This window comes from Podarcis filfolensis (assembly GCF_964270895.1).
Source record: "Podarcis filfolensis genome assembly, chromosome: 7".
Classification (NCBI taxonomy): domain Eukaryota; kingdom Metazoa; phylum Chordata; class Lepidosauria; order Squamata; family Lacertidae; genus Podarcis; species Podarcis filfolensis.
This window is the reverse complement of record NC_139603.1, coordinates 31,406,879-31,419,963: the sequence shown is the minus strand read 5'-3', so window position 1 is coordinate 31,419,963 and position 13,085 is coordinate 31,406,879. Positions and strand designations below refer to the sequence as shown.

The 13,085-nt window shown below is 45.3% G+C and overlaps 2 protein-coding genes across 3 annotated transcripts in view; both read right to left on the bottom strand.

Annotated features, from left to right (window-relative positions):
* LOC310767073 (NXPE family member 3-like) overlaps positions 1–13,085 on the bottom strand; it is a 71,458-nt gene that overhangs the window by 25,372 nt on the left and 33,001 nt on the right. The window contains exon 2 of one of the 2 annotated variants that reach the window (XM_083623918.1): positions 5,755–5,899. In XM_083623918.1, the coding sequence (XP_083480044.1) occupies positions 5,755–5,823 (69 nt within the window). In that variant the 5' untranslated portion in view covers positions 5,824–5,899. Of the gene's footprint in view, positions 1–391; positions 467–5,754; positions 5,900–13,085 lie in introns of those variants that run through there. The other variant, XM_083623917.1, reaches the window with a different exon arrangement.
* LOC310767135 (NXPE family member 3-like) lies at positions 784–4,649 on the bottom strand. Its single transcript, XM_083624065.1, has 2 exons — positions 4,421–4,649; positions 784–2,639 (listed from the first exon to the last, which is right to left on the bottom strand). The coding sequence occupies exons 1-2, from the start codon at positions 4,589–4,591 to the stop codon at positions 1,911–1,913; spliced, it is 900 nt and encodes a 299-aa protein (XP_083480191.1). The 5' UTR covers positions 4,592–4,649; the 3' UTR covers positions 784–1,910.

The following is a 13,085-nucleotide window of genomic DNA, read 5'->3' as shown; positions in this document are numbered from 1 at the left end:
GAAGGTCTATGTGCTTGACTGCTATACAGAGAAAGAGAAAGAAAGAGTGTGTGTGAGACTCAAGAGTTAGAGTCCCAAATGGACAGCTCCACACTCCAGTCATCCATCAAAGGTTCTCATGTGCTCTGATCCATGATTTGCATACCCTTACACATGTGTAACAGTGAGGGAATAGCTTCCCTCACTGTTCTCCTAGCCCAAACATTCCTTCTTAGTTCTCTGCCAAAGCCAACCACCCCAGCCAACACAATTCTCACCACTTCCCACACCAACCTCTGTTTCCTTCATTCTGGTTCTGAAACTCAACCGTACCTTTCTTATACATCCATCCCCACACCAGGACACCTGTCCCCCAAAACAATGCCCTTTCCACATCCAGACAGTGACTTACATGGAATGAAGGCCAGCAGGAATTCCCACCACTGGCGTAGTGTGGAGTCTCCAATCATATGGACTATCTTGCCTCGCAAGCAGCTGAGTGCCAAGTCAGAAGTAGGGAAGGTCCGGCTAGAACATCCCAAGGAAACCCACACATCCTTGTAGTAGAAACCTGAAGGGTTGGTGAGGGCAAGGCCTGGATGGCATGGGAGCGGTGGGGAGGTGGCTACAGGAACACAGGCAAGGGATGGTCACAAGTGCCATTCTCAAGAATATAAACACAGAGCCAACTGACTTCCCACCCTCTATTTCCACTCACCAACAGTCAGCTGGTGGCTAGGCAGCACTTGGATGATGGGCACACTCCCTGGAATAATCTGGTCTGCCGCAGCTCTGTGTGAACAGAGAGGAATGAAGAACAGGGCAACTTGAGCTGCATCACTGCTACAGTGTGAGTTTCTTCTTTGAAGCTCATCACGTTGTTAAAGACCAAGGGGTGTTGTAGCTATAGCATGTCTTTGGAATCCTTTGCTGAGTTCTGTTGCTTACTGGTCACATTGGCTCACCTTCTACAGGCAATCTCTCAATCTGTGTTTAATTTGATTTTCATATTAATGGATAAAGTGTATGTCCAAAGTCCAGAGGACAATGTTACCACAGATGTGGAGGGGGTAGTGTTTATGGGTTTCTGTTGGGGCCAAGATTTGATTTTGGTGCTGCATTATTTTTGCTGTTTTTGTGATTTGCAATTGTGATTTTTGCAATTATTATTTTTTTGAAATGTGCTCATGAACATTACTAACATTTTGTTATCTGATCACATGCTCCTATTGCTGACATTTTTGCTTTCATTTAACCCTCCAGGCCAGGCATAGGCAAACTCCGGCCCTCCAGATGTTTGGGACTACAATTCCCATCATCCCTGACCACTGGTCCTGTTAGCTAGGGATTATGGGAATTGTAGTCCCAAACATCTGGAGGGCCAGAGTTTGCCTATGCCTGCTTCAGACCTTAGGCATTACAATAAACTATCCTCCATGCCCTGTGAAAGATGGAATGGCATTTCTCCACAATGTGCCTTCCTTCTGGCTCCTCCAAATTTAAGTTTTTTCAAAGACCTCTCATATTGCACAACTGAATAAACTGAACAAAGGTATTTATCTTCACATACCCAGTTATGTTCTGTACAGGAATTAAACACACAGGAAAGTATAGGAAATAAAAACACACACACTACGTTCTTCTGCTCCAATGAATGGCAGCCCCTTCTTGGGAAAGGACATAATTTTTGATGGTATGAAATAACCTTGAAGATGGGAAAGGTAGGGTGTGTAACACAGGGAAGAGAGCAGAGTGGTTCCAGGAACAAATATAACACTCCAGACCCCAAGAGACCATAAGTAGACTTGACACCATCTCTACTTCCAAGGGCCTAGAAAAACTCCCATGGTTCCCATAAGAAATCCTGGCATTGCATCGCTATCACCACGCCATAAGCTTACCTTCCCCATTCCCAGCCATCTCCAAAGCACTCACCCACTAAGGAAGACTTTCTCTGCTGAGGTGAGCACATTTTTGTAGATCCCAGTAGAGTGGTACACAAGGTCATTGCAGGAGTGATGCTGAGGCCTGGCACAAAACCAGTGCTCCCCAGTGCCAGGATCCACGTACTGGCAGGTTGGGCCTGAGACTGGATGCACGTTGCATTCAGTCACTTCTTCTTTGCTCCCTTGGCCTGGGTCCTCAAAGTAGCCCCAGAAGGCGACTGTGGAGGGATGGGAGTCACGGATGCGCCGAAGGAGGGCCACAGTCTCACTGGAGTGGATGAGACGCACAGACACCTGCGCCGCACCTGCCCACAGAAGCGGGAAAGTCAGTGTGTAGGTGCCATTCTTGTGGTCCTCCACTGTCCCTGCCACACTCGCCTTCAGCTCTGGGGAATGCAATTTGGCCCTCAAGAAGTCTCCACCGTAGTGCTTTGGCTGCCCACTCTGGTCCCGCGCTTCCAGCGACACCAGGAGCATGTTACCCACTGTGTAGTTGCTCTGGGACTGCAGGAGCCGGTAGTGGCTCTTCTCAGCACTGGTGGAGGAAGCAAAGGCTGCAGCATCCTCAGGTGGAGCTGGCCAATGGAGCAGCTGGAGCAGCGCCTGCAGTTCTGGAGACTCCATAAAGGGATCTGGGAGTGACTTGGCACCCACAGGGGAAGGAGGTATGTGCTTCTCTCTGAAGTGGTCAAAGGACAGGAACCAGTAGATCATCTGGAGAGTCAGAATAAGACAAAAAAAGAAAGCAGGTCAGGCTCTTAGTAATGCTGATAATCTCCCATGTTTATGACCCGATATAAATGTGATATAAGTATGAACTAATAATATTGCATGTTTATTTCAAAAGGCTGCCTCTCTCTCTGCCTTTTCCACTCCCCTCTCACTCCCTTTCTCTTTAGTTGCCCTTTTTCTTAACTGAAACATATCTCAAAGGCTTTAGCTCTTCTTTGAAGAGAAGGTGTTTCAGTTCCTTATCATTTGATTTATTTGCCTTCCATCCTACACTGGGGGGGGGGCGGGTGTGGAGGCACGAACTGGAGCTGTATGCAGAGCTTAATGAGACTGTGGATGGATCTACACATCGGAGGGGGGGGAGAACGCTATAAATAAGTCAGAAATTAAATTGTTATAACAAAAGAGAAAAGTCTTTTGCTATGGAAAATCACATATAAAAATTTATAACACATTCAAATCATTGTTTCTTTACTAATGTAGCTGAGTCCTGTACAACAGATTTACCAGTATATACAGTGGTACCTCGGATTAAGAACTTAATTCGTTCTGGAGGTCTGTTCTTAATCTGAAACCTGAGGTACCACTTTAGCTAATGGGGCCTCCTGCTGCTACTGCTGTTGCCGCTGCCGCACAATTTCTGTTCTCATCCTGAACCAAAGTTCTTAACCTGAGGTACTATTTCTGGGTTAGTGGAGTCTGTAATCTGAAGCATCTGTAACCTGAAGCATCTGTAACCCAAGTTACCACTGTAAAGGCATTATACTGGTTGAGTTTCAAGTCTGGCAGCAAAAATAACTGAATCTCCCCGGTACAGCTTCTTCAAAGACTCTGATTGTCAGAACAATGGGGTGAAGCCAGGACTGCCACCTACCCACAGCCTGCTCTATGGGGAGCTGGGCTTATGTGCCTGCAAGAGTATCATATGGAGTAAACTATTCTGAGACAGCTACAAAATGAATTCTGCTTTACATTCAGCTCTCGGGAGTTCCAGGAATTATCCACCACACACACTTTGAAAAGTAAGAAAGGATGGGCCACAGGCAGTTATAATTCATGAGGAATATCATCTTCTGAGAAGGAGCTAGCAAGAGCTAGCAGGACGAGGCAGAGGGGCCCAGCTCCAAGAAGGGTGAGGAGGTAGAAGGGAAGCAAGACCTGCAGCTATCTGGTCTGGAGGGAGATTGGCATAAACATGCACACATGCACACACTAGCCAGTGTCATTAAGTAGTATGGGTTTGTTTGTGTGTCTGTGCGAGGTCATTTTCCCATGACAATTTTGTCTCATGTGAGTAATAGTTTTAAGGATGGGTTATTCCCCCCTTCCATTTTTATTTTAACTCCTGATTTGGACTTTAGCAGGTCAGAGAGACGTGGGACGGTAGGAAGTAAAGAGAGGGTGGGGACAGGAAGAGAGAAAGAACATCAAGATTCAAAATGGGACAGGAATTCTGCAGTAAGTATGTTGGCCCCAAAGGAACTGGGTAAAGAAACTCCTGTCTCCTTTGGGGGACCCCGAGAGCCCCAGCCAAAGCACTACCAGGGAATGGTGAGGGTTGGAATTAAGCAGCAATCCAACTTCTTTCTACCCTCCAGGCGTCAAGCCTTTTTGCCCAAGGAATTTGCATTCACTTCCCGGTGAAGCAGGCCACCCAAACAGCTAGGAATGAACAATGCAAGAGCAAAAGATTTCCCCACTTGTTCTCTGAGAAAGGGAATGTGCAGAGCTGGTCTACCCATGTCGTGGGGAGAAGCACCCACCTGGTGGAAGTTCAAGATGTGAATCCGCCCACTGCTTCGGCCGTTGAGGAGGAGGCATTCCTGTGTGCAGGTTGCTGACTGGCTCCCCACCCCCCAGCAGAGAAGACATGAAAGTGGCAACACTTTGAGGAGGGTCCCATTTCCCACCAAGTTCAGCAAGAGCCGGCACATGGTGGCAGCGGAAGTGGTGCGTGGTGCGGTGGAAAGCTGGGCTTCTACAGTGCATCAGAAAGTGTTTCACTTCCATTGCAGAATAAAATATACTGCCTTAGAGTTTTCTAATTTAGGACATTTATTTTATTGCTAGAAAAGAAAGTCTGAAACTGCCAGGCATGATTAATATTGTATTAATTAAGTAATATTGTTTTACTATTGTTGCCATTCACATATAATTACTAATGAACATATGAAATGGAAAAAATAAAGCACCATTATTATTTCAGTTTTGGGAAATTTTCCACCCCATATTACTGGACAGGACACCCTTCAGTGCAGCAGTAACAATCTGCCTTCTCAAAAATTATCCAGCAAAACACTTTGCCACAGCAACCAGCATAAATGTGCAAAAGACAGGCCTCAGCTACGTTAGTAAAGAAAAAGCGTTTTATGTGTGTTATAACACTGTGACATCAGATGGCACTGTGGAGTCCCATCTTTCGCCAACGTGATTTCCCATTATGAAGTTTACAACGCATTTTCCTGAAACATTTAAAAAATATTTTTAGATCCAGCCACAGTCCCTGGAGAGATCGGGGTTATGGGGCCAGATGGGATTCTTACTTTCTTTGGGCAGTACTGAGAGACCTCGGTGAGTTAATTACAAATCATATAGGGTACATTTCTAAGATCCAAGGCAGTGAACAGGGATGAAGAGTCCCTCATGCTCCACAAGCTTCTGTTGAGACTTTCAAGAAGGGACCCTAGCTGCACATCTGGCCCATGTCAGAAAGCATGACGTGGCTCAGGAGAGCCAAAAGCCCAAGGCTCCACAACAGTTATATACAAGCTCTGGGGTGACACTGGAGGAGGACTGTAAGCATCTCAGTCCTACCTTTGTCCTTCCACCCCTCCACTCACTCACTCACTCACATGCACATCTCTAAGAATAAATTCTGTTTGCCCCTAAACACACATTTCCTAGTGGGGGTTGGTGGGAAGGGACACTGGGCACATAAACAGCAGGCATGGAACTGCAAAACACATCCCACGTGAAAAAAATCCAACATTTCGCTTCAAAATTTATTAGCTTTGATTCTTTTTTTTATATACATAGAGGATCTACGAAGAGAGAATAAATTCAACAAGCAGATTTATAAGTGACCTCCTGGACTCACCCCTGCTGTGAATATTAGTCCAAGCCAGAGAAGAGGAGTTGGTCTGAGACCCCAAGAAGTCTTTGGCATCTGTCCCCGACAATAGAGATGCAAAACAGGCACTTACAAGAGCAAAATCACACCCTTGACTGGAAAGTCAACACACCTATGAGACAAAATACAAAAGAACAGGGCAGGGGATGAAGTCAGCGGACTAAATCTTTTATAGGCACAACTACTCAGGCTCAGCTGGGACATGTTTTACTCAGGCTACTCACAGGCCTTATAAGGACTCAGAATCTCTACTTCCTGTCAAAAGACTTATGAAGAAGGGTAGATAAGTTGCTGTGAATCTGTGATGCCATAAACCTAAGACTACATCAAATCCTGGTAATTGCTTACCACAGTGGAGCATAAACTTACCTCATTGTCTATCTGCACCTTGGGAATGATTCTTTAAAAGTGGACCTGTGTCGATGCCATGCCTTAGAGACCCCTTCCACCACACAAATACAACTATTATGTGCACCTTGGTTCACTGAGCAGTGAGCTGTTTCCAGGGATGCAAGCACTTACCTCGGTTTGATTTCCTTTGGAAGGAGGTCACAGGAAACTTATAGCAATTTGTAATATTTGTATTTTATTTACAAATGTAAAGGTTGACCGCAGGTGTAGCTTCAACACACCAACAGATGTCCCAAAAGTCTACTGCTCCCTGAGTAATTTCTTCAAGGAGACAGCCAACCCCCCCAGCTGCTGCTAGCTTTTCTAATCTCTGACTCTGTCTGCCTCTCCAGTTGCCTGCCTAATCTCTCTTTCACAGACAGTCTCCTTGTTTACATCATCCTTGCTTACATCATCCCCAGCTAGAAAATGGGAGAAGAGACATCTCATTTCCAGAAAAGCCTCTGACCACTCCCTGAACAGGAATGGAAAATGTGCTGGTACTTAAGAAAAAAGTACACAGCTGAACAATATTTTTGGGACAACAAAAATGTCACAAAATCGCAAGAAAGGTTTTGAGCTTTCCAGAACTCATCATCAGGAGAAATATACACACAAAAGGTATTACACAGAGCAGGGAGTGGAGAAGACAGACGGGGGATCTTCAAACAGAAAGCTGAATGTTGTAGCCATAAAATCTACATTTAAACTCTATCTCAAAATGAAGATGGCAGACTTATTGAATTAATCTTTGCTGCCAGAAAAAAGAAAGAAGAGGAAATATTAAATCATATAATTGATAATGAAAAGCAATTAATAAAGAAACATGGAGCCCGGACAGTCCCGTGGTTTTCCACAGATCTGAGGGCAATGAAACAATCGTTGTGATGGCTAGAGCGCCGGTGGCGGATAACTCATTCTGAAGCTGACCGGACACAGGTTAGAGCTCAATGTTGAGCCTACCAAGTGGCGGTAGCGACGGCGAAGAAGACTTTCTTCACCGCCTCTATTGCATCTGCAGAAAACAGCAGCAGGAGACTTTTTCAGGTGGTTCGCAATTTAGCAGAACCACCTGCTCCATTGGGTCCTGCAATGATTTTGCAAAGTTTTTTGCAGATAAAGTCGCTCAGATTTGGGAAGAGGTAGACTCCACCGTGGGAGCAGGGCCGGGGCGGGAGAGTGCTAGAGTCCTGTCTAGTCAAGTTGCGTGGGATCAATTCCAATCTGTTACCTCCGAGGATGTAGACAGGCTGCTTGGACGAGTGAAACCAACCACCTGTCTCCTTGATCCTTGCCCATCCTGGCTTATAAAAGCTAGCCGGGAAGGTCTGGGCGATGGGCTTCGCGGGGTGGTGAATGCTTCTCTCTGTGAGGGAGCCTTCCCAGACCTGCTGAAAGAGGCGGTTATCAAACCGCTTCTTGAAAAAACCATCTTTAGATGCTGCCAATATGGCCAACTATCGCCCAGTTTCAAATCTTCCATTCTTGGGCAAGGTGATTGAGCGAGTGGTTGCTGAACAACTCCAGGCACGCCTGGAAGAAGTGGACCGTTTGGATCCCTTCCAGTCGGGATTCAGGCCTCATCATGGGACTGAAACTGCCTTGGTTGCACTGGTCGATGATCTCCAGCGGGCTAGGGACAAAGGTGAGAGCTGTTTCCTAGTTCTGCTGGATCTCTCAGCGGCTTTTGACACCATCGACCATAACATCCTTCTGGACCGTCTAGAGGGGCTGGGAGCTGGGGGCACTGTTATACAGTGGTTCCGCTCCTTCCTCCTGGGCTGTGTTCAGAAAGTGGTGGGGGGGATGAGTGTTCAGACCCCTGGGCTCTCACTTGTGGGGTGCCTCAGGGTTCTGTCCTCTCCCCCATGCTTTTCAACATCTACATGCAGCCGCTGGGAGAGATCATCAGGGGGTTTGGGCTGCGTGCTCATCAGTATGCAGATGATACCCAGCTCTACCTCTCTTTCAAATCGGAACCAGTGAAGGCGGTGAAGGTCCTGTGTGAGTGTCTGGAGGCAGATGGAGGATAGATGGCAGCTAACAGATTGAGGTTGAATCCTGACAAGACAGAAGTACTGTTTTGGGGGGACAGGAGGCAGGCAGGTGTGGAATGGGGTAACTGTGCCCCTGAAGGACCAAGTGCGCAGCCTGGGAGTCATTCTGGACTCACAGCTGTCCATGGAGGCACAGGTCAATTCTGTGTCCAGGGCAGCTGTTTTATCAGCTCCATCTGGTACGCAGGCTGAGATCCTACCTGCCCGCGAACTGTCTTGCCAGAGTGGTGCATGCTCTGGTAATCTCACGCTTGGACTACTGCAATGCACTCTGTGTGGGGCTACCTTTGAAGGTGACCCAGAATCTACAATTAATCCAGAATGTGGCAGTTAGACTGGTGACTGGGAGCGGCCGCCGAGACCATATAACACCGGTCTTGAAAGGCCTACACTGGCTCCCAGTACGTTTCCAATAACAATTCAAAGTGTTGGTGCTGACCTTTAAAGCCCTAAATGGCCTCGGTCCAGTATACCTGAAGGAGCATCTCCACCTCCATCGTTCTGCCCAGACACTGAGGTCCAGCGCCGAGGGCCTTCTGGTGGTTCCCTTGCTGCGAGAAGCCAAGTTATAGGGAACCAGGCAGAGGGCCTTCTCGGTAGTGGCGCCCGCCCTGTGGAACGCCCTCCCACCAGATGTCAAAGAGAAAAATAACTACCAAACTTTTAGAAGACATCTAAAGGCTACAAGACAAACTAGAAGACACCCAAATGCCCTGGTTAACACAACACCAACTACATGCCCTCTTAAACAACCCAACAGTAAAATCAGCAGCAACTAGGCCCCTGACAACCTTTGAAAACCTCCTCCTAACAACAAAGGGAAACGGTAAAGGGACGGTATCCGCAATATACAAAATACTACTCCAAAATCCCGCAAATTCCCTAGACGCAATCAAAAAACAATGGGAGAATGACATAGGCTATGAGATTAACCCCACTCAATGGACCAGAATGTGGTCTAAACCCCCCTTTAAATCCATATCAACGAAAAGGAAAGAACTCACACTGAAACTCACCTACAGGTGGTACCTAACACCAAGGAAACTAGCGCTAATACACCCAGGAACCTCACCAAAATGCTGGAGAGGGTGCACCTCCACAGGCACATACCTCCACATGTGGTGGGAGTGTCCCAAAATCCAACTATTCTGGACAACAGCCATACAAGAAATATGTAAAATAACTAAGCAAGTATTAGACTTCACCCCAGAATTGGCCCTACTAAACATCTTCCAAGACAACAATGCCCATTTACACCACAAAGAACTCATAACCCACCTACTTTCAGCAGCCAGAAACACCATAACCAGACACTTGAGAGACCTGTCAGGAGTAAGCATGGACCAATGGTACCAAATAGTATGGGAAACAGCCCTACTAGAAAAATTAACTAATAAACTGAAACTGACATGGGGACAAACAGAAGAAGACACCTTCACCCCGGTATGGCTCCCCTTTATCACATACACAGCCCAACAGGACAACGACAATAATCCACCAACAGCATACAAATCAATATGGCTAACCTGATCCAAAACACCCACCCACCTCACGCACACACGAAAACAAAGATCACCACAGCCAATCACAAACAAACAATCACACCCTAGGCCAACCCCAACCTCTCTCACCACCAAAGGAACACAAGTGAACAACACAAGCACGCTGACACCAAACTCTACATACATTAAGCATAATAGAAACACCGCTACCCGACCCCACCACCATCCATCTCCCCTCCCTCCACCCCCCTTTCTTTTCTTTTTTTTCTTTCTTTTTTCTTCTCTCCCTAATGCCTCAACAAATGAAACGGATTTGTAAAAATGTTACATGGAAGAAAAAAGATACGAGGCATTACACTTACACTGTAAAACAAGAAAACCCTTAATAAAATATTTAAATACAAAAAAAAAGAAGACATCTAAAGGCAGCCCTGTTTAGGGAAGCTTTTAATGTTTAATGGGTTATTGTATTTTAGTGTTTTGTTGGAAGCTGCCCAGAGTGGCTGGGGGGACCCAGCCAGATGGACGGGGTATAAATAATATATTATTATTATTATTATTATTATTATTATTATTAACTAGGAAGTATACAAATAAAACAAAATATCAAGATGCTACAAACCCAATTTTCAATGTTAATTAATCAAGAAGCCGAATGGAAAATAAAAATGCTAAGACAGAATTTGGTAACTAGCCTGGGAAATTATTAGCTTGGCAATTAAAAAAGAAACAAGGACAAAATACTATTAATAAGTTAAAAATAGAAGATAAGATAATAGAAAATCCGAAGGAGATCAGATCAGGAGAAATTTCTTAAGATTTTATAAAGAACTGTACAAAGCAGGAAAATAAAATAAAGAGAAAATAGAAAATTATTTAGAACAGAATAAATTACCGAAGATTCCGAAAGATAGAAAAGACCAACTGAATTCACCAAAAACGACAATGGAAATACAATCAGCGATAAAAAAACTAAAAACAGGCAAAGCGCCAGGACTGGAAGGACTTATTGTGAAATATTATAAAAAATTGAATTATAAAAAATATTATAAAAAAGGATGTTATGAACAATATTTTAAATAAAGGGAAGATTCTGATGACATGGAAGGAAGCTTATATCACATTAATCCCAAAACAAGATACAGAGTTACTTCAGGTAAAAAACTATAGGCCAATCTCATTGTTAAATAATGATTTTGATGAACAGATTGAAAGGAATTTTGAGAGATGTGATACATGAGGACCAAAGTGGCTTTCTTCCTGGTCAACAGATGAAAGATAATGTGAGAAACATATTAAATAGAATATTAGGCTTAGAATGGCCAGATTAGAGGGCAAGAATTGCTCATTCCCACAGAGCAACAAAGCGTCAGGAGGAGAATGGAGAAGTGCATGTCAGTTCCCTCATCTATGCAATGAGAAGTGTCCACATTCTCAAATCCTTTCCCGTTACTGAGGAGAATCATAAAAATGTTAGCTGGATCTGAAGAACATTTTATTTCTACTGTTCCACTCGAAGTCAACTTCCTGGGCTGGCCTGGCTCATTACTGTAAACTTACCCTAGTTTACCCATGATTGGTACAGCTTAATTAAACCTTACTAAATTCTAACTTTTACTAAATCCCGGAATTATAGGGAGCATCTGGCACCCAGGAGTTTAGAGGATCCTTTCCCACTCAAAAAATATTATCCACTCTCAAAAAACCCTCTAAAAGAGTTTCTGCTCTTGTTAACACATTTCTTCTTTAGTCTGAAACCTCAAAGATCTTGCAGAGTCAGGCCCAGGCTGCTACCGGGTCCAGCACTGGCGGCAGCAACAAGCAGCTCCAGCTTGCCCAGCCCTACCCATTGCTATCCCACCACCGCACTTACCTGACCTGGGGGTTTTGGCTCTACTGGTCAAAATGGGAGCTTCAGCAATTGCCCTCTCCTGCCAGAAACAAACCAGGACGGCTCCAAGAACATGCACATGGCAAGAAGGAGCTCTAGACCCTGGTGGGCCGCCCCCTTACCCGCTTGTGATTGGCGAAGCAGATAGCCAGCCAATCAGGATTTTTAAAAGTAATAATGATTTTTTAAAAAGAACACACACACATGATTTCCCCCTACACTTCTCACTTCCCTCTGTGGCCCCCTAGCCTCATGCTGTGGCGTCCCATTTATGCATTTTTCACCTGTGGGCCCCTTGGAATATCCTGGGGGCTCCCATGGGGCCATATGGATCCTGGTTGGGAAACACTGCTATAAGCAACATGCTCAAGTAACTCAAAAGTACCAGAGATGCACTGCAACATTCTCACTTGTTTCTCAATAATTGTAATGCATACTGAGTTCTGGATACTGAAGTCATTACATAGTTAAAATTAACTGTAAATCTAATCAGTTTTCTTTCAAGCAGTCAAATTAACCGGACCCTGTCATGTTATGAAAATTCATATAGGGTTAGATTAATTTCCTAGCTTGCTCTATCACAATTGATTTGCTAAAAAAGAATTCAACCAAACGGAAATGCTAACATCCAAGATCCCACTCTTGCTCCCACAGCATGCTCTTGTGTGTGTGTGTGTGTGTGTGCGCGCGCGCACGCACACACGATCATAAGCTATTGACCCAGTTTGGATGCCATGCTAAACCAAACCGTGGCTCAGTAAAAATATCTTGAGATATTGCTGCTGCTTTGTTGCTACTCTGATTATGCTACTGCTGCTCTGATGTGAGCTAAGCCATGGCTTGGATTCATATGCTGTCTGAACATGGGCTTATAGCAGGGGTCAGCAACCTTTTTCAGCCATGGGCCGGTCCACCGTCTCTCAGACCATGTGGTGGGCTGGACTATATTTGGGGGTGGATTTAACAAATAACCCCACAAATAACCCAGAGATGCATTTTAAATAAAAGGACACATTCTACTCATGTAAAAACACACTGATTCCCGAACCGTCCGCAGGCTGGATTGAGAAGGAGACTGGGCCGCATCCGGCCCCCGGGCCTTAGGTTGCCTACCCCTGGCTTATAGTGTGTCTCCTCCAAATAAACAATGAGCTGTAAGCCATAGAAGAAACCTAGGCCACAGACTGCAGTGTTTGAAACGAGACAAACTACAAGCCCGTGTCTGAATGACATACTAAGTCAGTGGTGGGGAACCTCCTTTGAATATTGACAGGTGTCAGTCACCCAGCTTCATCATTACATCAGGCCACTGACAGGTGGGCAGTCCCATTCACCTATCAGTTGGCTCATGGGGGTGGGAGGATCTGGCCCACCATCTGGATCCAATTTCCCACCCCAGCACAGCAGTAGTAAGACTGGAGGGGGAAGGACCCTGGCTTAGTGGCAGAGTACCTACAC